At 49.2% G+C, this 20682-nt stretch overlaps 1 protein-coding gene across 1 annotated transcript; it reads right to left on the bottom strand.

Annotated features, from left to right (window-relative positions):
- Positions 1–312: 312 nt before the first annotated feature.
- ERO1A (endoplasmic reticulum oxidoreductase 1 alpha) lies at positions 313–20638 on the bottom strand. The gene is made up of 16 exons (XM_054634718.2): positions 20450–20638; positions 11640–11759; positions 10319–10402; positions 8814–8852; positions 7874–7950; positions 7709–7782; positions 6935–7055; positions 6507–6544; positions 5685–5696; positions 4521–4547; positions 4279–4371; positions 3009–3255; positions 2051–2120; positions 1832–1918; positions 1428–1561; positions 313–704 (listed from the first exon to the last, which is right to left on the bottom strand). Exons 1-16 carry the CDS (start codon positions 20555–20557, stop codon positions 644–646), a joined length of 1392 nt encoding a protein of 463 aa, XP_054490693.2. The 5' UTR covers positions 20558–20638; the 3' UTR covers positions 313–643.
- Positions 20639–20682: the final 44 nt, after the last annotated feature.

The following is a 20682-nucleotide window of genomic DNA, read 5'->3' as shown; positions in this document are numbered from 1 at the left end:
CTCCTGCCCTCCCCACATTTCAGGGTGGAAAGCAGAGGGGTTTGCACACAAATCCAGGCTTGGAGGGGGCTGTTTTCCAACAGCACTGCCCACACCCAAACCTGTCCTTTCTCCCTGTTGGATGGTGCAACCAGGGCTGGAAGGAGCACCAGGAACTGCCTGTTCCTAAAAGAAGAGGAATTCTGAAGAAGAGGACTCCACCTTGGGACAGCAGCAGCTCCTACAATGCCTTGAAGTTGTTTTTTCATGCAGCAGAAGTTGGTGTAGGCACACTGTGAGTGAGGGGCTGCTTGGAATGATGGAGCAGACAAGGAATTTCCCCCAAATTTATTCAATGGCACAGTTCTTGCCCCACCTCCAGATTCCAAAGGTAAGGCCATGGGTCTGATCCATCTTCAAACAGCACAGCAATATTTCAAAAAGAGTTATTCCAAATGATCTTCCAATATATAAAATAAAATTTACATATAGTCCCCATTTTTATACCAAAAAATAGCTTTTTTTTTTTCCCCTTGTATAAAATATCTTCTCAGCAGGTTGCAGACAATCATGGGACAGGAGGCCCAGCAAGTGGTTTCCATGGTTTAAGTCAGAGGGGTGCAATGATGGTGTTTGTCCTCAAATCTCTCTTTCTCCACTGAATTCATCTCATGTTTTGTAAGAGATTCCTAAAGTTTTCCAGTTCTTTCACGCTGGTTGAAACCCTGTGTGCAAGGAAAGCAGAAGGGAAATGTTACAGCAACATTCATGTAGTGAATTATTTAAATTCTGGGAGAAAGGGGCTGCATCCAGCACAGCTTCAAGCAGCTCTTGGGAAGAGAAGATTTGGAATTCCAGCTAAATTAGGTTGAGGTTACAACCAGGCCCTTCACTGCTCCCCTGCCTCTTTTTAAAGCAAACACTGGGAATCACAGGGGAATAGGATGTTAAGGAACTCATCCTTGGAAAATCCTCTTTGCCAGAAACTCCTGGGCTCTCAACATCACAAAGAGCTCATGCATAACCAGAGTGTCCTGAAATCCCCTCCCAAAGGCCTCATTATCCTCCTTTTCTGACCAAAACTCCTCATCCAGAGAGGCTGGACTGATGGAGTCCAGTTAAAAATGCCATCATGGACTGGGGGAGAGGCTTAAGGACAGCAGCCCTTGCCTGGGACAATGCTCCAAAAACAGTCACACGGTCCTTTAAAAATGATTACATTCTTTGTATCTTAGCATAAATGCTTCCTTGAATTCCTTACAGAAATGCAGAGTATAAAGAATATTTTAAACCATTCCAGCTGTTGTACTCCATACCAACACCTGGTACCACACTATGACCAGAGCAAGAGTCTCCCCCAAAACTGCTGGGAACTGCCTGAAATTAGAGCTCAAACTGGATGTACACAGCAGTTCATGCAAAAACAGAGGGGAAAGTCTCAAACTCACCTTCCAAAGGCATTAAATAAGGCCACAATTTCTTGTCTGGTCAGCTGGAACCCATAGGAAGGGCCACTCTCAGGAATCTTCTCGATGAGGTTCTCTGAGAAGAGGATCTTCAGTGCTGTGCCCAAGCCCTGTGTCTGTGCAGGGATCAAAGAGGACCCTTGAACAGAGCATTCCAACCTCCCTGGGCAGCATCCTCTGGACAGGCCAGGAGGATTCCACTGCAGCCAGGCTCTGCAGCTCTCCCCTCTCCTGGCTCACCCCAGCTTCCCAGGCTGAGCAGGATCCCATCAGCTGCTCCCTGCACAGCTGAGCAATCAGCAGCCCTGAGCCCTATCCAGGACCTGCTTGGGATCCAAGGGCCCATCCCAGCCCCAGAGCTCCCAAATATTGCTGACAAATCTCACCTGCAGCTTCCCCCACAGCCGACACTTGAAGCAGCCAACACAGTCCATGATCTTGGAAATGTTCTTAAAGTGCAGCCTAAATTCCTCCTGGGGGGAAAAGACATTCATGGTTGTGCACTAATTAGGGCTCCTTCCAGGTATTAATCTGAATTAATCCTGGAATTCAGTGGGACTGAGGTAGGAAAAGCCTCCTGCAGTGGGGTCCTTGGCTGGAATTACCTTTAGTTTGGCAGCTTCCTTTTTATTCCCTGCAAAGAAGGAGTTTTCATCGAAATGCAGCGGGAAGGACCTGGAAGGGAATGATGAGATTTTGATTTCTGCCCTCCTTGGATGTATGGCTGCAGTCAGGGGTGGGCATAAACACAGGTGGGAGCCACTGGACATCCCCAGAGGTGTTTTAATCTGACATCCACTCCCAAGGAGTGGAATGAGATGATTTAAGGTCCCTTCCAACCCAAACCACCCTGGGATTTTATTTTCTCTTCAAATTTGTATTGATTGCATTCCAATTTGTATTTGATTGTATTTTCTCTTCCAATTTGAGCTGGCATCTCATCTTGGAGACTTTTTCAGCAATTTCAGTGCTGACAGCCAGAAGCACAGGAGGGTGATGAGATAAATCAAACATTGATCACTTTAGGAGACACCCATTTCTGTCTGGTTCCAGTATCTTCTGTTCCTTTTACTCCAAACTCCATCCAACAGCTCAAACCTCTGTTACCAAGATATTTAGGATGGTTTTTTTTGTTGCAAACATGAAGCCAGGCCTGGTATCCCACAGATGAGTCACACAGGTAGCCAATTTTAGGGCTAACACGTAGGCAGTTATTAAATTCAATTCTGCTAAATCCAAAATGCAGCCAAGGCTATTAAACCATGGGACTAATTAAACTGTGGGACTAATTACCCAAATTCTGCAATTTCCATACAGATATTATTAATGTGTTCCCAGCAAAACTTCACTACTGGTTCCATGTCCCTGCTCATGGCAAGGGGCTGGGCTAGATGACCTTTAAAAAGCTCTTTTCCAACCCAAACCACTCCATGTTTCTGTGATCCTACTGCACAAATGACTCCAGGAAGAAGCCAGAGCTGCCTTTCTAGGAGCTTCACATGGCAGGTTAAGCACACAGGGATGGTGGCAGAGCCACTGTCCCCAGGCACTGAGTGCAATTACTTGGCCAGATGGAGAATTTCCAGCAGCAGGTGTTTGATCTCTGCATCCTGGCTCTCATTGCCGGTGTACAGCTGGAACCCAGGGCGCTCAAAGAAGGGCAGCACTTTGGACAGGGCCCTCAGCTCAATCAGGTACAGAAAATAGAGGTTTTTGAGTCTTCTGGGCCCTTCCCCATTGGTAAGAACTTCATCAAACCTCTGCTGGAACTCCGTCACGTTGGGGCCCCATTTCTTCTCCGACCACGAATCTGAGACAGAAACAAACCCCAAAGGCATCAGAGGTGCAGGGGTTTTGTGGGACCCCCCCCAAGGGTTCTTTTGATGGGGAGATCCCTAAAAAGTTCTGTGTAGAACTGAGAGACAAATGGGACTTTTTGTATTTTTGGTCTTTAGGTTGTTGTTTACTTTTTCTCTTATCAATAGTTTAGTATGTTCTTTATACACTTGACTTAGTACAAAGAGAGAGGTACTAAAAAGTTACAGGTTAGCTTGTTGTTTATTTTTTAACTAAAAAGTTACAGGTTAGGTTGTTATTTTTTCTCTTATCAATAGTTTAGTATGTTGTTTACATACTAGACTTAATGTAGAAAGATACTAAAAAGTTACAGGTTAGGTTGTTGTTTATTTTTTCTCTTATCAATAGTTTAGTATGTTGTTTACATACTAGACTTAATGTAGAAAGATACTAAAAAGTTACAGGTTAGGTTGTTGTTTATTTTTTCTCTTATCAATTTTATTTTTTCTCTTATCAATAATTTAGTATGTTGTTTACATACTAGACTTAATGTAGAAAGAGAAAGGTACTAAAAAGTTACAGGTTAGGTTGTGGTTTATTTTTTCTCTTATCAATTTTATTTTTTCTCTTATCAATAGTTTAGCATGTTGTTTACATACTAGACTTAGTGTACAAAGAAAAAAGTACTAAAAAGTTACAAGATACAAAGGTTTAAGGTCTTTTAAAGTTATTTTGTTCAATTAACTTTTAGAATTAGTATTTTATTTCTATCTTTCTACTAATATTATTTGTTTGTTCACCCAATAGAAACTCACTCCAAAATAACCTTGGAGGAAGAACAGAGGGAATATTTGCTGGAAGGGCTGGTACAGAACATGCTGTCAGACCCAGAAGCATGAGGCAACTGCATCCCTAACCCTGTTACACCAGCTGGCTGCTGGAAGAGCACAAAGAGGCTCCAAGCAGCACCTGGCAGAGGCAGGGAGGTGTCAGTGAGGAGTGAGGCAGGAGAGCTGGGGCAGGAAGCAGGATTTACCTTGCAGGAGGTACCTGGCACTCAGGTGGATGTTGATGCTGGCGTGCAGACCAGAGATGAGCCTGTAGAAAGCTCTTTTCTCCACACAGACCCCTGCAAAGAAAAGGGCAGTTTAAGGCACTGAAAGCACTCACTGGATTGTGAGGTAGGAATCTAATCCCACTGAGAGTGGCCACTAATCCCAGCATTGCCCATTTCCTGTCCATCCCAGGAGGAGCAACCACGTTGAGAGCAAGGATTACCTTTGAGCCACTTGTAAAATGTGTGCCCTGGAAAGAAATGAAAACACATCAGTGAGGGAACAGCCCAAGCCTGATGCCCTGAATCCACCTCCAGGCTGGCCCCAGAGGACCCTCAGCCCACTCCAATTTGCAGAAATTGGGAAAGGAGCATGAAAAGAGCATGAAAAGAGTTTTCCTGCCCACCCTTGTGAGTGATGCTTCTCTAACACGGCACAGCAGCAGCTCAAACAGCATGTGGGCTTTCCCCAGGGGGCTGGGGGGGCACAACAGGGAAAAACAGGGATCAGGGATTGCTTTCCTCTTCTGGCCACAGTGGGGAGAGGGATATTTTTATAAAACAAACAAACCAACCAACCAAAAAACCACAGAGTGCAACCGAGCGTGCAGAATGCCACAAGTCAGGGTTTCACTGTCCCTGCTCTGTGCAGGGAAGGGATCTGGAGATCAGGATTTGGGGAAGGTCTGGAGACAGGAAAATGCTGTGGAGAATGGAGAACTGCAGGGAACAGCCCTTCCCAGGGCTTGAGGGAGTTGGGCACCCCTCTCTCACTGCTCCAGATAATGGCAATTTGGGATTATGAATCTGTTCAAAGCTTTCCCAGTAATGAGCACTGAAAAAACACAGAACAATTCCTGTTCCCAAAGGCTGCTCACACTTGAGTGACTGCCTTCAGACTGGACTTGTGCTGTTAAAAAAGTGCTGCTGGACTTTTCAAACCCTTCACATGAGGATGGGCTGGGACAGGGAGCTCACAGGGATCTCCACTCTGCTGAGCAGGGACAGGACCTGTCAGAGAAGGGCTGGAGCTGTGCCAGGGCAGGTTTGGGTTGGATATCAGGGAAAGGATCCTCCCCCAGAGGGTGCTGGGCACTGCCCAGGCTCCCCAGGGAATGGGAACAACCCCAGGGCTGCCAGGAGTGCTTGGACACCACTCCCAGGGATCCCAGGGTGGGATTGCTGGGGGGTCTGTGCAGGGCCAGCAGCTGCACTCTGATCCTTGTGATCCCACTCAGGATTTCCTATGATGCCATGCCTGCAGTTCCTGCTTTGCCTGATGAATGATTTTGCTAACCAGGTGCATTATCTGATGCACAGCCTGTGACAGCAGGATAAGGACACCCCACTTGTTTCTGTTAGCAGTAAAAACAAACAGTGCCACTCACCTCCATCATCTCCTGGGGGAAAAAAGCACAAGTGGTGGAGGGAGAGAGAGAAAAAGAGAATAAAAACATTACACACAACCAAAATTAGGCTCCAGAGTACAAGCACTGCTCTGACAAGAGAAGGATCCTCTCCAGGGAGGTTTGGAATGTTCTGAACACAGAAACCCCAAGTGCAGCTCTGAGGACACTGGATGAGAACGGTGCTGAGTAACCTGAGCAGTGCAGGAGGGATCAATATTTGCAAAGGAAGTAAAAGCTGACATTTCCAGGGACATTGCACATGTCCTTCAGCAGGAGAAGAGCCACCCCTTCCCACCAGGGTGACAGGAGGGGATGAACAGCTCCATGACTGAGGGGGAAATGAGGAGCTGGTGGCAGAGGGTGCTGCTGGAGGTTGATGATGATCTCTTGCTCCCAAACCCCTTCCCTGCTTTCACTGACACTGCCTGGCCTTGGCTCCAGGGCAGAGCTGCTCTCTGGGTGGTTCCATGGAGGATCCAGCCAGGTTCTCATTTCCACCCATCACAGGTGCTTTGGCACTGCCAAATTCAGACACCAGGGAGCCAAGGAGAGCTCAGGGGTGAGTCCTGCTCCCAGCCCCTCCAAAACTCACCATTTTCCAGGACTGGAAGATCAGACGTTCCTTTTTCACAATGGATGCTAGGAAAACCCACTTCCAGGTGCCACAAAATTCTACACTTGGTCAAGAGCTCCAAGATATTTCTGATCCAGCAGGAGAAGGAGCCCAGGGAACATTTACTGCTCCTGGAGCTGGGATCAGTTCACTACTAACCCACTTAGTGAGATAAATACATGACTCACCTCTGCCAGATGCCAAAGGTCTTTTTACATTCTGAGGCCTAGGAGGAGGAAAAAAAATAATTTAAATAAGAGATGTAAATAAGTTACTGTCTCTGGTGTGCACAAACAGAGCAGAGCAGAAGTAGCTACTTCAAACATCCTGAGGGGATCTAAAATCTTCTTCCATGCTTTAACTTGCTCAGGAAGGGAAAGGATAGAGCAAAATGTGGGTTTCTCTGGGGGTTTGGTGGTGTTTTCTCCTTTTTTTTTTTAGAAAAAACAGGCAGGAAAACTCAATTCTCTTCTTTTGGGCCAGCCACATGACTTGTCCCTGGTGCATCCCACCCTGCACAGGCACTGGAGCAAAGAGGAGGATGAGGATTCAATTCTGCCCCTCTGCACAATCCAGCACCCTCAGGTTTGTGGAACTGGTCCCCCAAAGCACCTACTTGAAGCAGTTTTCTTCATAAATGCTGTTCCAAATCTTCCAGGCATCGGGGCCCTTGTAGCCAGTGTAGCGTTCTGGGTTCAGGAGCAGATCCACGTACTCAGCATCAGGAGAATGGATGTCTGTGGAGCACAGCTGCCTCAGGGACAAGGATTTTCTCAGGGAAAATGATATTTTCCAAAGCTGATCCAGCCACCTCTGCCCCACCTTGCTGGACACAGCAAGGCCCTGAGCAGCAAGGAAGCTTTTTCAGAAATATTGGTGTATTATTTTCAAAATACTGAGGTAAGGGGGGTGGAAAAGAGCAGAAATGCTGTTTAGATGAAATATTACACTTTGGCCTGGAATTAGGGCTGTTCAGGCTGGAGAAGAGAAGGTTTGTAGAGCCCTCAGAGCAACATTCCAGGATCTGTACAGGCTACAGGAAGTAGGAGAGGAGCTCTCACTCAGGAACTGTAGGGATAGGACACAGATAATGGCTTCCCAGTGCCAGAGGGCAGGGATGGGTGGGATTTTGGGAAGGAATTCCTGATGTGAGGGTGGGCAGCCCATGGCACAGGGTGCCCAGAGCAGCTGTGGCTTCCCCTGGATCCCTGGCAGTGCCCAAGGCCAGGCTGGTCAGGGCATCCTGGGATAGTGGAAGGTGTCCCTGCCATGGTAGGGAGTGGAGTAAGATGGGCTTTAAGGTTCCAACCCAAACCATTCCATGATTTAAAGCTCTGCAGAAGTGCTCAAATCCCATGGCAGCCCTGCCATCCCTGCCAGGTGCCCATACCATCAGCCTCACAGAAGCTGTCCGAGGAGTCGTCGTGCTGTGCCCACTGCAGCACTGCCTGCCGTGTTTCCTTGCTGCAAAAAACGTGGGGAAAACCTCTCAGAGAGGGCTCTGAGCCCAGCTTTCCTTCAGGACAAGGAAGGATTATGGCAAAAGAAGTCAAACCTCAAAGAATCATCAACAGCTCCGAGCCTCTTGGCTTCCTCACACTCCTCAGCAAGGCTGTTGGCTTCTTCTGAATACTGGGTTGGAAAGCAAAGGGGTGGGGAGGGATGAGGATCAAAAAATAATTTTTTTTTCTGTTTTAAGTTAGCCTTCAGTGCACTATTAGCACAGGTTAAGCCCCAGAAAGCCTTTCATGATTTAGCCCCCCTGTGTTTGCACAGGATGTCCCAAAGGTTTGTGCAATGCTGATGAGTCTTGCAGGGACTCAGGGCAGCCCTGGCACTGCCTTGGGAGCTTTGTGTGCCTGGTGACACCAACTCCTGGAGAGATGGCAGAACACCTGGCCCCAGTACAGCCACCCCACAGGCTCTGTGCTCTCCAAGCACTTGAAGAGAGTAAAAATTCAAGCCTAAAGAACATCCTGACATTTACTGAGCCACGCTCAAAGCCTGGGGGCAGATTGCGGTTCCTCACAACACAAAAAGACTTTGAGGGGCTGGAGAGGGTCCAGGGAAGGGAATGGAGCTGGGGAAGACTCTGGAGCACCAGGAGAGGCTCAGCCTGGAGCAAAGGAGGCTCAGGGGGCCCTTGTGGCTCTGCACAGCTCCTGCCAGGAGGGCACAGCCGGGGGGAACAGGGACAGGAGCAGAGGGAACGGCCTCAGGCTGGGCCAGGGCAGGTTTGGATTGGATATCAGGGAAAATTCCTTCCTGGAAAGGGTTGCCAGGCATTAGAAGGAGCTGCCCAGGTTGGTGGGGCAGTTCCCATCCCTGGAAGGGATCAAAACCCACGTGGATGTGGTACTTGGGGACACGGGGCTGGTGCAGTGACAGCTGGGCTCCGTGACCTTCCAGGTCTTTTCCAGCCTTGGCACTTCTGTGGCACAAAACTGGACCACAAAACAAACCCCCCTCATCCTTTTGTGCTCAGCCACACCCACCTTGTAACTTCCAGCTCTGATTCCATCAGGGACTTCATCCTGAAAGACAAAACAAAGCAAGTGCCACCTGTGGGGCTGGTGAGACCTCTCAGCCCCATCTCTGGGAAAGGTCTGGGGTGTCACCACAGCTGCCAGAGGTGACAAGGTGACCACAACACTCAGCCCAGCTTGCAGCACATCCAACTCCTCACTCCTCCCCAGACCAAGGAGAAGAAACATTCCTAGTTGTTTATTTTGATGTTTTTTTTTTTTTTTTTTTTTGCAAGATTCCTCTTCTCCAAAGGTCTGAAGCCTCCCTCAGGTGCTACATCAGGTTCTGCTTTGCTTATCCAAGCAGGAATTTGGGGAAGCCAGGTCTGGCATCACCTTCCTGGAAGGAGCCCAGGTGCCTCCTCATATTTTTCATCTACCAGCCCCTGACTCAAGACATTCCAAACTTCCCTCTGATCCATCATGATTCCACCTGATTCCATCATGGAATGTCAGCCCCACACAACCAGCCCCAAAATTCTCCTCAATTTTCATTTTCTCCAGGAGTAGGAAGGCAATAGAACCATTTCTACAGGAGCAAATACTGGGATGGTAAAAAGAAAAATTAGGCAATAGGAGTTATTTTTATTGATTTCAGGATGAAATGGACCTAAATCAAAATAATTCAGAACAGCAGGGACAGTCAGTTCTTAAAATTAGAACAACTTTCAGCTAAAACTTAGGTAATTGTAACAGAACTCCATCACATTACTCATAATCACTACCAAAAATAGATTTTATTTTAAGGAAGAAAAAGTATTTAAACAACATTTAGGGTTATTTTGAGGTGTTAAAAAAAAAAAAAAAATCATCATTCCATTTTAGAACCCAAGAGTGAGGGAGTAAGACAGTCTGTGCTGGCTGTCAACACCAAAACATGAAATGTCCCCAAAGGGGCCACCAGCCACCAAGCTGTGACTCCCTCACCTTCTCACCCCCTGGTTTTGGGCAGGCATCTGCAGTCAGGGTGTTTTCTTACAGCTGAGGGGACAAAACCCTTTTGTTTTTGGACACAGGATACAGGGACAGGAGTGCCCTTGGAAATGGGATGCTCAAAGAACCAATTCTCCTACAACAGGCCTGGAAAGCTCTGAGACAAATTCATTAGCCAAAATTAAACCACAGAGCAGCTCATGGGCAACAAATTCTGTCAATTAACACAAAATCAAGAATGGATTTGCCCTAAAAACTAATTACTAATGGGAAAAAATTTAAAAAGACCAGGAGAAGTTTTTGGCTGTTTGCAGAGGGTCAGCTGTTAAAATCTGCCTTGAAACTTGAATTAGTATTATTACAGAATTTAAGATTTTGGCCTTTATTATGGCCACCAGTGCTGCTGCACCCATGAAAGATCCATCAGAGCCCCAGTTTTGCTATAAGTAGAATAAAGATTCAGTCACTTGTCTGCTGTTTCCTCCTGCTCTGAAAAAGTTAAATAAATTAAAAAAAGGTAAAAGAATGGATTTGGTACTTACAGAGGGGCAGGGCTGAACAGCACAGTCTCTCATCCCACAGTGACTGTTGTCCTCCCAAAAGGGACAAGGTTTCTGTAGGTTTACCTGCAAATAACACATCACCCATCAGTAACACATCTCCCCCTGCAGCCAAGCCAACCTTCCACTCCCCATTTTTCCAAGAGAAATCCAAGTTCTGCACTTGTTTGTTCCAACCAGCAACTCCCTGGTGACCCAGACTGACAACATCACTCACAACCTTGTTATCAGCACAGGTTTAAATCCTTTTAATCCTTGCTTGGGTCTTTCTGCTGGGGCTTTCCCACACAGACATTTCCATAATTCCAAAATGTTCTAAGGGCCAGAGCTCCTTCTGCTCTGGAGCCAGGCTGGGAGAGCTGGGAATGTTCCCCTGGAGAGGAGAAGGCTCCAGGGAGAGCTCAGAGCCCCTGGCAGGGCCTGAAGGGGCTCCAGGAGAGCTGGAGAGGGACTGGGGACAAGGCATGGAGGGACAGGAGCCAGGGAATGGCTCCCAATGGCAGGGATGGATGGGAGATTGGGAATTGGGAATTCCTGGCTGGGCTGGAATTGCCAGAGCAGCTGTGGCTGCCCCTGGATCCCTGGCAGTGCCCAAGGCCAGGCTGGACAGGGCTTGGAGCAGCCTGGGATAGTGGAAGTGTCCCTGCCATGGCAGGGGGTGGGACTGGATGAAACCATTCTGGAATTCCAGGATTCAAGGCTTCATTCAGACCAATCTCAGTCATTCTGTCACAAATCCCAACCCTGGAAAGAGAAAGGACATGAGCTTCTTGAACAAATCCAAATTTTTCTCTTTCATGAGTTGGTACCAAGCACCATTCTTCCAAAACAATCATCATTTAACAAGATTTGGTGGGTTTGGAAGAGAGGGGCATAAAGGGAATCTGACTGAATGGGAGCAGAATCCACCTCATGGAATCCAATCCAATATGGAATGTCTGGCAGCAACAGCCATCAATGAACCTGAGGGCCTGGAACTAATGCAGGTTTTCCATGTGAAATCCTCTCATTATGGATCACTGCTCATCAGCATCTTTAAATCACAGCTCACCAAAGGAAGTCCTCTCATTAATGTGTTGCATAAGAGGCAAAAATGGATAAGAAAATATCTTTGAAATCCTCTTAAAAGTACATTGCATCTTATTGAGATTCTCCCCCCAACTGACTGACTGTACCCTTAAAAGATCAGGGTTAAAATGCAGGTGTCTGATTTTGAAAAGATCAGCAGTAAGTTCATAGGAAATTAAAAAAAAAAAAAGACAGCAGCACACAAATAAATACAATTCTTGCAAGAGAAAATGACCTTGTAGTATCTAAAATAGTCACTTTGCAGGAGTTCATTCAGTCTAGGAAAAAGTTTGTAGTTGTTGAAGGCATCGATGGTTTCTACATCACAGGTGCAGTCATCTAAATAACCAGTAACCTGGGGGAGAGAAAAACAATGAAATCACAATCCACAACACCAAAACTAAGAAATCAAATATAACAACTAAATATAAACAACTAAACATATAACAAATATAAGCAACTCAGCCAGGACTTTTTAACACTGCAGAGAATAAAATAATTCATCATTTTCTCTCCTTTTCCCAGCAAGCCAAGTTAAGTTTAAGCAGAATGGACATGGCTGCTGAGAGCCACAGGCTGCCAGCTCAGGGCCCTCCTGGATGAGCTCAGGAAGCCACTCCTGGAGGATAACAGGGAGCTAGAGCTGCAGTTTGTATGTGGCACCAGCTGGGCAACAATGCCTCAATGCCAGCCCCAAAGAGAGTCCTTGTGGTTCATCAGCTTTGGTTTGGTGTTGTTTGGTTTGGTGTGGTTTGGTTTGGTTTGGTTTGGTTTGGTGTGCTTTGGTTTGATTTGGTGTGGGTTGGTTTGGTTTGGTTTGGTTTGATTTGGTGTGGGTTGGTTTGGTTTGGTTTGGTTTGATTTGGTGTGGTTTGGTTTGGTTTGGTTTGGTTTGGTGTGGTTTGGTGTGGTTTGGTTTGGTTTGGTTTGGTTTGGTTTGGTTTGGTTCAGTCTGGTTTGGTTTGGTTTGGTCTCGTCTGGTTTGGTTTGGTTTGGTTTGGTTTGGTGTGGTTTGGTTTGGTTTGGTTTGGTGTGGTTTGGTTTGGTTTGGTTTGGTTTGGTTTGGTTTGGTTTGGTTTGGTTTGGTTTGGTTTGGTTCAGTCTGGTCTGGTTTGGTTCAGTCTGGTTTGGTCTGGTCTGGTCTGGTCTGGTCTGGTTTGGTTCAGTCTGGTCTGGTCTGGTCTGGTTTGGTCTGGTTTGGTCTGGTTTGGTTCAGTCTGGTCTGGTTTGGTTCAGTCTGGTCTGGTCTGGTCTGGTCTGGTTTGGTCTGGTTTGGTTTGTTCTGGTTTGGTGTGGTCTGGTTTGGTCTGGTTTGGTTCAGTCTGGTCTGGTTTAGTCTGGTGTGGTTTGGGCAGACCCCCATGAGTGTGAGCAGAGGATGGAGCAGCTCTGCTGCTGTCAGGAAGGGCTGACAGGAGCTGGGGTGCTCACCTGGGGCAGAGAAGGCTCCAGGCTGAGCCAAGTGCAGCCCCCAGAGCCGGAGGGAGCTGACAGGAAACACAGGGAGAGGATTCACAAGGGATGGAGTGGGAATGGCTCCCAGTGCCCGAGGGCAGGGATGGATGGATGGATGGATGGATGGATGGATGGATGGATGGATGGATGGATGGATGGATGGATGGATGGATGGATTTTAGGAACAATTCCTGATGTGAGGGTGGGCAGGCCCTGGCACAGGTGCCCAGAGCAGCTGTGGCTGCCCCTGGATCCCTGGCAGTGCCCAAGGCCAGGCTGGACAGGGCTGGGAGCAGCCTGGGATGGTGGAAGTGTCCCTGCCATGGCAGGGGTGGAATGGGATGAGCTTTAAGGTCCCTTCCCACCCAGAGCATTCCATGACTCTGTGATTAAGTGCAGCAGTCCCTCTGCTGGCCTCAGAGAGCCATTTGGCACAAAAACATCTGTTCTACATCTGATGGATCCTTCTTGCATCATCCTGAACAACTCAACAGGCTTTGTGCAAGCCCTGAAGGAGGAAAAATAAAACACCAAACAAAGAAAGAAGTAGCACAAATTCAGCTGTGGTTTCCTGACACATCCATTACTGGCAGATTACAAAGTTGCTCAACACAGAAGTAGTTTTGCTTCCCTCACACCCCAGCGAGTCCTTGGGGAAATCAGAGAATCCTGGAATCATTCAGGATGGAAAAGATCACTGAGTTCAACCACTCCCCCAGCACCGACCATTCCCCAGCTGCCACATCCAGAGAGATTTTCAATCCCCCCAGGGATGGGCACTCCACCACTGCCCTGGGCAGCTGTGCCAGAGCTGGACAACCCTTTCCATGAAGGAAATTTCCCCAATATCCAATTTAAACCTCCTCTGTTACAACCTGAGGCCGTTCCCTCTGCTCCTGTCCCTGTTCCCTGGAGCAGAGCCTGTCCCTGCCCTGGCTGTGCCCTCCTGGCAGGAGCTGTGCAGAGCCACAAGGGCCCCCTGAGCCTCCTTTGCTCCAGGCTCAGCCCCTGCCCAGCTCCCTCAGCTGCTCCTCATAACTCAACAAGAGCTACACAACAACTTAAATAAAATTATATTTACCACCATGGAAATGGAGCTGAGAGGAGGATGCAGAAATGGAGCACAGAGTCACATGAAATGGGGAGGTGGGGGAAAAAATAGCCAGAATTCCCCACCCCACTGGAACAACTCTGTTTTGTTGAGGCAGCATCATTTGGAGGCTCACTCATATTTTCAGTGTTTACACTGCAGCTCAGTGTGTCACCATCACACATTTACTGAATTCTGTCCTGCATTTTGCACAGTAATGAAGAGTAACAGTGATTTAAGATTTCCACTCACCTGAATCACCCTTGTAAAAACAAACAGCAGCAATTTGCTAATCCAGTTACCCAATTTAAAGCTGTTGCAAATTTATATATACATTTAAGAAAACACATCAAAACAACAAACCACAGGCACTAACCAACCACATTTTTATTTCCTGAAATCTTGATATCCTTCAAGGCAGGAAGCTTAAAGGTTGGGTCTAAAAGTAACCTAAAAAAAGATTTGGGGATAATCTTCAGCTGCTCTCTGTATCCAAAGGAATGACATCCCTGTAAAAGTGGGAACATTGGAGCTCCCACCAAACCCCTCTGGCAGCACCATTTGGGCCAGGTCTGGTTTTGTTATGTCTGGTGACCAATTCAAGCCAGAACCAACCTCATCCTGAATATAATCCAGAGATGAAAAACTAACATCACTTTTTTTCTTGTCAAGCCAAAAGAGATGACAGCAGCTCATGTGGACTTAATTTTATTTGGTTGGCATACCCTGCATGGCAATTAAATAAATCAGTTTGCAGGCTGAACACTGCATGGAACTACACACAAGAAAGATTCTTGACTGAAATTACATGAAAGTTATACACTGAAAGATCTGAGCTTGAGGCTTCAGCTGCAGTCTTGTAACCCCACTTTGTCCTCTTCTAGTAGTAGGAAAAGATGTCAGAAAACAGGACAGCAGTGCAAGAGGAGCTGGAAATAAATGCATTAATGGATAAGATCACTGTAGTATTTTTCCACAAGTTGTCTGTGCTCTACCCCACCAGGAAGCACTGCAGATGATCCCAAATCCTTAGGACTGGATGGGGATTGTGCTTTGGAGCACTCCAAACCCCAGTTTATTGGTGGGATCAGCCTCAGGGTCACCCTGAACACACCTGTGGGGGCAAGGGGCAAAGGGAAAGGTGCTGGGAAAACTCCACATCTGCTCAACCCTTCTTCCTCCAAGGATTTCAGTCAGAATGGGTAAAAATGGGCAATTTCCCCAGGCTGTGTGTGCACAACCTACAGCCAAAGGAGTACACAAGAGAAGCAGCACCAAGAGCTGAGGCTCCTCAGAGCCCTGGTGAAAGCCCCAGTGATGCCCCAGCAAACAGCTTGAAGCTGAGCCACTGCAACACTCAGGGCAGCGGCAGTGCCAGAGCATTTGGCAGGACCTGTCCTCATTTCAGAGGTTCCCTCTTGCTCCATGACCCCCTCAGAACCTAAGACTCAGGGCAGTGGCAGTGCCAGAGCATTTGGCAGGACCTGTCCACATTTCAGAGGTTCCCTCTTGCTCCATGACCCCCCCAGAACCCATTTTTCAGCCCTCTCTTGGTTTGGGACTTCACCTCCTGGTGCCAGAGCTGCTGAGCTCTGTGTCAAACGTGCCCTGCAGTGGGTGGTACCTCAAAACACTTCCTCCCACCCCACAAACAAAATATTTACCTACATCCTCAGCCTGTGCCAAGGAGAGCAGCTGTTTGAGATAAACCAGGGATGGATCCAGCCCCCAACATGTGCCATGAGCCTGCTGGCACCGTGAATCACCCAGCTGAGGGGTTTGCTCCACCTGCCCTGGGTGTGAGAAGCTGGCAGGAGGCTGAGGGGCAGGGCTGGGCTGGGCTGGGCTGTCCCAGTGGGACAGAGCAGCAGGAGTGGCTCTGGGTGCTGAGTGAGCTCCAGGGTGAGGTGCCACAACCCCAAAATCCAACCTCCACCTCGTGTGCTGGGAATACCAACAGCAGGGACTGTGCAATCCCTGGGTTTGGCCTCTGCTTCAGCCTCCTTCTCCTCCATGCTGCTCTTCCCATTTCCTTCTGCTGCCCTGAGTGTCACAGGAACATCCCCTGAGCAGTGGATTTTGGGATTTCTTCTCGCTGTGTCCCACAGCACAGCCAGGCAGGAAAGAAGGAGAACTTTTCCTGCATCTCCCACCACAGCCAGGCTGGAAAGGAGAACTTTCCCTGCATCTCCCACCACAGCCAGGCTGGAAAGGAGAACTTTCCCTGCATCTCCCACCACAGCCAGGCTGGAAAGAAGGAGAACTTTTCCCTGCATCTCCCACCACAGCCAGGCTGGAAAGAAGGAGAACTTTTCCCTGCATCTCCCACCACAGCCAGGCAGGAAAGAAGGAGAACTTTTCCCTGCATCTCCCACCACAGCCAGGCTGGAAAGAAGGAGAACTTTTCCCTGCATCTCCCACCACAGCCAGGCTGGAAAGGAGAACTTTTCCTGCATCTCCCACCACAGCCAGGCAGGAAAGAAGGAGAACTTTTCCTGCATCTCCCACCACAGCCAGGAAGAAAAAAAGGAGAACTTTCCCTGCATCTCCCACCACAGCCAGGCTGGAAAGAAGGAGAACTTTTCCCTGCATCTCCCACCACAGCCAGGCTGGAAAGAAGGAGAACTTTTCCCTGCATCTCCCACCACAGCCAGGAAGGAAAAAAGGAGAACTTTTCCCTGCATCTCCCACCACAGCCACAACAGGGCACAGGGAAGGGAATGTCACAGAGGCTGAGGGGTTGGGTTTAGCCTGTACCAACTTCCCTGGCAGTGCCTGCTCCCCTGGACAAGTCCCAGTCTGATGGTGAGCAGATGCCTTCCCTGCTCCCTCAGCAGAAGTTTCCTGGCACAAAGGAGTGGACTTCCATGATCCTTGTGGGTCCATTCCAGATTCTATGAAATTATTTCATCTTTTCCAGTGCACTTGGAGCAGGTTGCTGGCAGCCAGCTGGGCACAGCCACTCCTGCACCTGCCCTGGAAGCTTCATCTGCCACTCCAGGTGCTCTGTCCCCATCTTCTGCCCAGAAAACAAGGACTAGGTTTCCCAGAACTCACACAGCAGCAAATCTCACATAGGAGCCTCAGGATGGGGTCAAACCAGGGCCTGAAGGGCTGTCACAGCATCCCAGAATGGTTTGGGATGGAAGGGAGCCTAAAGACCATTTAATTCCACCCCCTGCCATGGCAGGGACACCTTCCACCATCTCAGGGTGCTCCAAGCCCTGTCCAACCTGGCCTTGGGCACTTCCAGGGATCCAGGGGCAGCCACAGCTGCTCTGGGCACCCTGTGCCAGGGCCTGCCCACCCTCCCATCAGGAATTCCCAATTCCAAATCTCCCATCCATCCCTGCCCTCTGGCAATGGGAAGCCATTCCCTGTGTCCTGTTCCTCCATCCCTTGTGCATCCTCTCTCTCCATCTTTCCTGTCATCTCCCTTCAGGTACAAGAAGGTCACAATTAGGCCACCCTGAAGTCTTTTCTTTTCCAGGCTGAACAATCCCAGCTCTCCCAGCCTTTCCTCACAGGAGAGCTGCTCTGATCATCTTGGTGGCCTCCTCTGGACTCCAACAGCTCCATGTCCCTCCTGTCTGCAAGGAGCACAGAGCAGGACACTATTCCAGGAGGGATCTCACCAGAGCACAGAGGCAGAATGTACCTCCAAGATCTGCTTCTCTCCACCTGGACACTCCTCCTGAAGAGAGAAGAGTTCCCCTTTCCCAGAGAAATGGGAACTGTGCTAGGAATGAATCCCTGCCCCAGAGGCTGCTGAGTGAACACCAATCCCACAGGAACAGGACAGCCTGAAAACCTGCCCAGGGCCCAGGGAGGAAACTCTCCATGGCCAGACTCACCCCTAATGACAGCATCCTGCCCACAGAAACCTTCCCAAAGGCAACCAGCCCTCTGGCAGACAGGAAACCTTCACAAAATCCCCTCTGCCAAACACCTGCAGCACATCCTTAATGCAGCTGCATCAGCCTGCAAACAGCAAATGAACAATAATTACCAGGAATATACAGGAGACATCCATGGCTGACTAAAGCTGTGATGCAAACAGGAATATCTCGAGGGGGGGATGAGCTGCCTGTAAAATTTGAGGGGATTTTGATATTGGAATGTTAATCAGAGCTTGGGAAGCAAGAAAGCAGTATTTGAAACACCAGTGTTTGTAGCAAGAGATGGATGTTTCTAATAAAGGTTTCAGGGCTGCTTGGTCTCTAAGGAAGGGAGGTAAAATAACAGTGACAAAAAGCAGGTGAGGCATTGCCCTGGGTGCAGGCACACAGGAGAGCAACACCCATTCCAGAATCCCAGCCTGCTGAAGTCAGCACCTGGAATATTGCTGGAGCAGCACTCCCAGAAGTGGCCCTTGTCACCTGTCCCAGCACAGGCTGGCAGACAAGTCAGAGCTCTTCCAGTCACCCACTCTGAGGCTTCTGCACCTCATGAGACAGCAGGAGATGGTTCACAGGAGGAACCCAGAGCTGTACCAGGCCTTCAAGGAGCTACACAAAGGAGGGCAAACCAGATCATTGAAGGCTGGCCCTGTGTTTTCTTTGGTGGCAAATAAAACTACCAGACCAAGGGGATCAGCAGATTATTTTTAACCAAAAGATGAGGCAGCCCTCAGGTGTGATTTAAAAGGGTTGGTGGTTACAAAGGCTGAGAAATGCTGCCCTACATGACACCTTTTCCTAAAGGTAATAAAAAACCCTGCCCTAAACATTTGTAGGGAAAACCAGGCTGCTCCACAGAATGCAAAGTGCACTGCAGCAACCCAGCAGTGCTCAGAGCAGCACACCAGCTCCTCCAGCCCAAGGAAAAGAGCCTGGCAGTCAGTGCCATGCCAGAATGCCAGTTCAGGTAGTGGCTACAGCTCCTTATCCCATTCCACACTCCTGACTCAACATTCAAACCTCCCTGCTTACAGGAAGCTGCAAGGAAAAACCCTGCAGAGATCCAGAATCTAAAGGCATGTTTTTCAATTCTTTATCAGCAGAGTTTTTATTTACCATTTCCACAGGAAGCTGAAAGTGTCAAGAGCCACCCCAGAAGGCAAAGCCAAAGCCAAGAGTGTAATTCCATTTGTTTTCTTTCTCCACTCTCAATTCCTGACCCATGCTTAAGGACTAGAAATTTAATACAGCAAGAGTAGCATTTACAAAAACTTCCTGTTTTTAAAGGCAACCAAAAAAAGGGGCTAAAGACATTGTGACATCCTCACTCCTTGATCTTACAAATGTGCTTATCACAGGAATTATTCAGGTTGCAAGGGACCTCAAAAACCATTTTATGTCACCCCCTGCCATGGGCAGGGACACCTTCCACAGTCCCAGGGTGCTCCAAGCCCTGTCCAACCTGTCACATCATAACCTCCAAGAAATCAGATGCTGCAATATTCTTACAAGCAGGTCGTGTAGAGCAGAATTTTTTTTTTTTTTTTGTGGTTCCTCAGAATGACTAAAGGACTAATTTGCTCTCAGAGTAGGATGGAAGAGATGTGTTCAGAAGAAGAACCTGGCACTTCCAGAGATCATGGGGCAGCCACTTTGCTTGTGCAAATCGCTGTCAGAAGGAACTGCAGAGTGATCTCTTCCTTAAATCTAGGCTTGTACCCAGTTCCCTCATTTCTGTACCTCAACAGAAGCTGCACAGAGTGCACAGTGACACCCCTGGCACACAACAAGAGGAATTAACCCCAGAGGAGTTTTAGGGAGCAGAGCAGCCCAGCTCCCACCTGGGCATGGCAGGGCAGGCTGGCAGGAGAATCCTGGACAGCAGAGCTGAGAGAGCAGCAAGGCAGGAGAGGGGATGAAGCAGCTGCCAGAGATAACAATGATATCCCTGAAACGTCTCAAAAAAAGGCACCTGGGTAGCTGGGGAAGAAATGCTCAACAAGTTGAGCACTCCCCTCTACTGATGGGAGCAGGGAGAGAATACAATTAAGGTGGCATGGAAGAGAACCACAGAACCCTGGAATGGTTTGGGTTAGAAAGACTTTAAAGCTGATCCAGTCCCACCCCCTGCCATGGCAGGGACACCTCCCACTGTCCCAGGTTGCTCCAAGCCCTGTCCAGCCTGGCCTTGGACACTTCTAGGGATCCAGGGGCAGCCACAGCTGCTCTGGGCACCCTGTGCCAGGGCCTCACTGCCCTCACAGCCAGGAATTCCCAATCTCCCACCCATCCCTGCCCTCTGGCACTGGGAGCCATTCCCTGGCTCCTGTCCCTCCATCCCTTGTCCCTAGTCCCTCTCCAGCTCTCCTGGAGCCCCTTCAGGCCCTGCAAGAGGCTCTGAGCTCTCCCTGGAGCTCTCTCCATATGAACACCCCCAGCTCTCGCAGCCTTTCCACCTAGGAAAGCTCCCGCAGCCCTCGGAGCATCTCCGAGCCCTCCTCCGCGCTGTCCCCAGCAGCTCCACTCCCTTCCCACGCTGGGCACCCCCGACCTGCCCACCGAGCCCGAGCCCAGCCCCATCCCGCTGCCCCCCGTGCCCACCTGGCAGAAGCAGCTCGGCTGTGCGCCGCGGGGCAGCAGCGCCAGCAGCCCCAGCAGGACGAGCCGTGCCCGCAGCCCCGGCAGCGCGATCGCCATCGGTGCCGCCATCTCCGTGCGCGCCCGGGCCGCAGCTCGGCGGGGCCGCCCCGCTCGCACCGCCCCGCCCGGGGCGCGGCCCGGCGGCGACGCGCGGAGCCGCACGGAGCCAGGGCACGGAGCCGCCGCCTGCGGCA

This window comes from Agelaius phoeniceus, chromosome 6 (assembly GCF_051311805.1).
Source record: "Agelaius phoeniceus isolate bAgePho1 chromosome 6, bAgePho1.hap1, whole genome shotgun sequence".
NCBI lineage: Eukaryota > Metazoa > Chordata > Aves > Passeriformes > Icteridae > Agelaius > Agelaius phoeniceus.
The sequence above is the reverse complement of the archived record's forward strand: the minus strand, read 5'-3'. Positions and strand labels throughout refer to the sequence as shown.

Excerpts from the sequence above, each read along its gene's own strand:
- ERO1A (XM_054634718.2), bottom strand. The coding sequence starts at position 20,557 with ATGGCGGCACCGATGGCGATCGCGCTGCCGGGGCTGCGGGCACGGCTC. Across the intron at positions 7,783-7,873 it reads GCTGTTGATGATTCTTTGAG|CAAGGAAACACGGCAGGCAG; the intron begins GTTTGACTTCTT and ends CGTTTTTTGCAG. Across the intron at positions 4,372-4,520 it reads ATTTTACAAGTGGCTCAAAG|GGGTCTGTGTGGAGAAAAGA; the intron begins GTAATCCTTGCT and ends TTTTCTTTGCAG.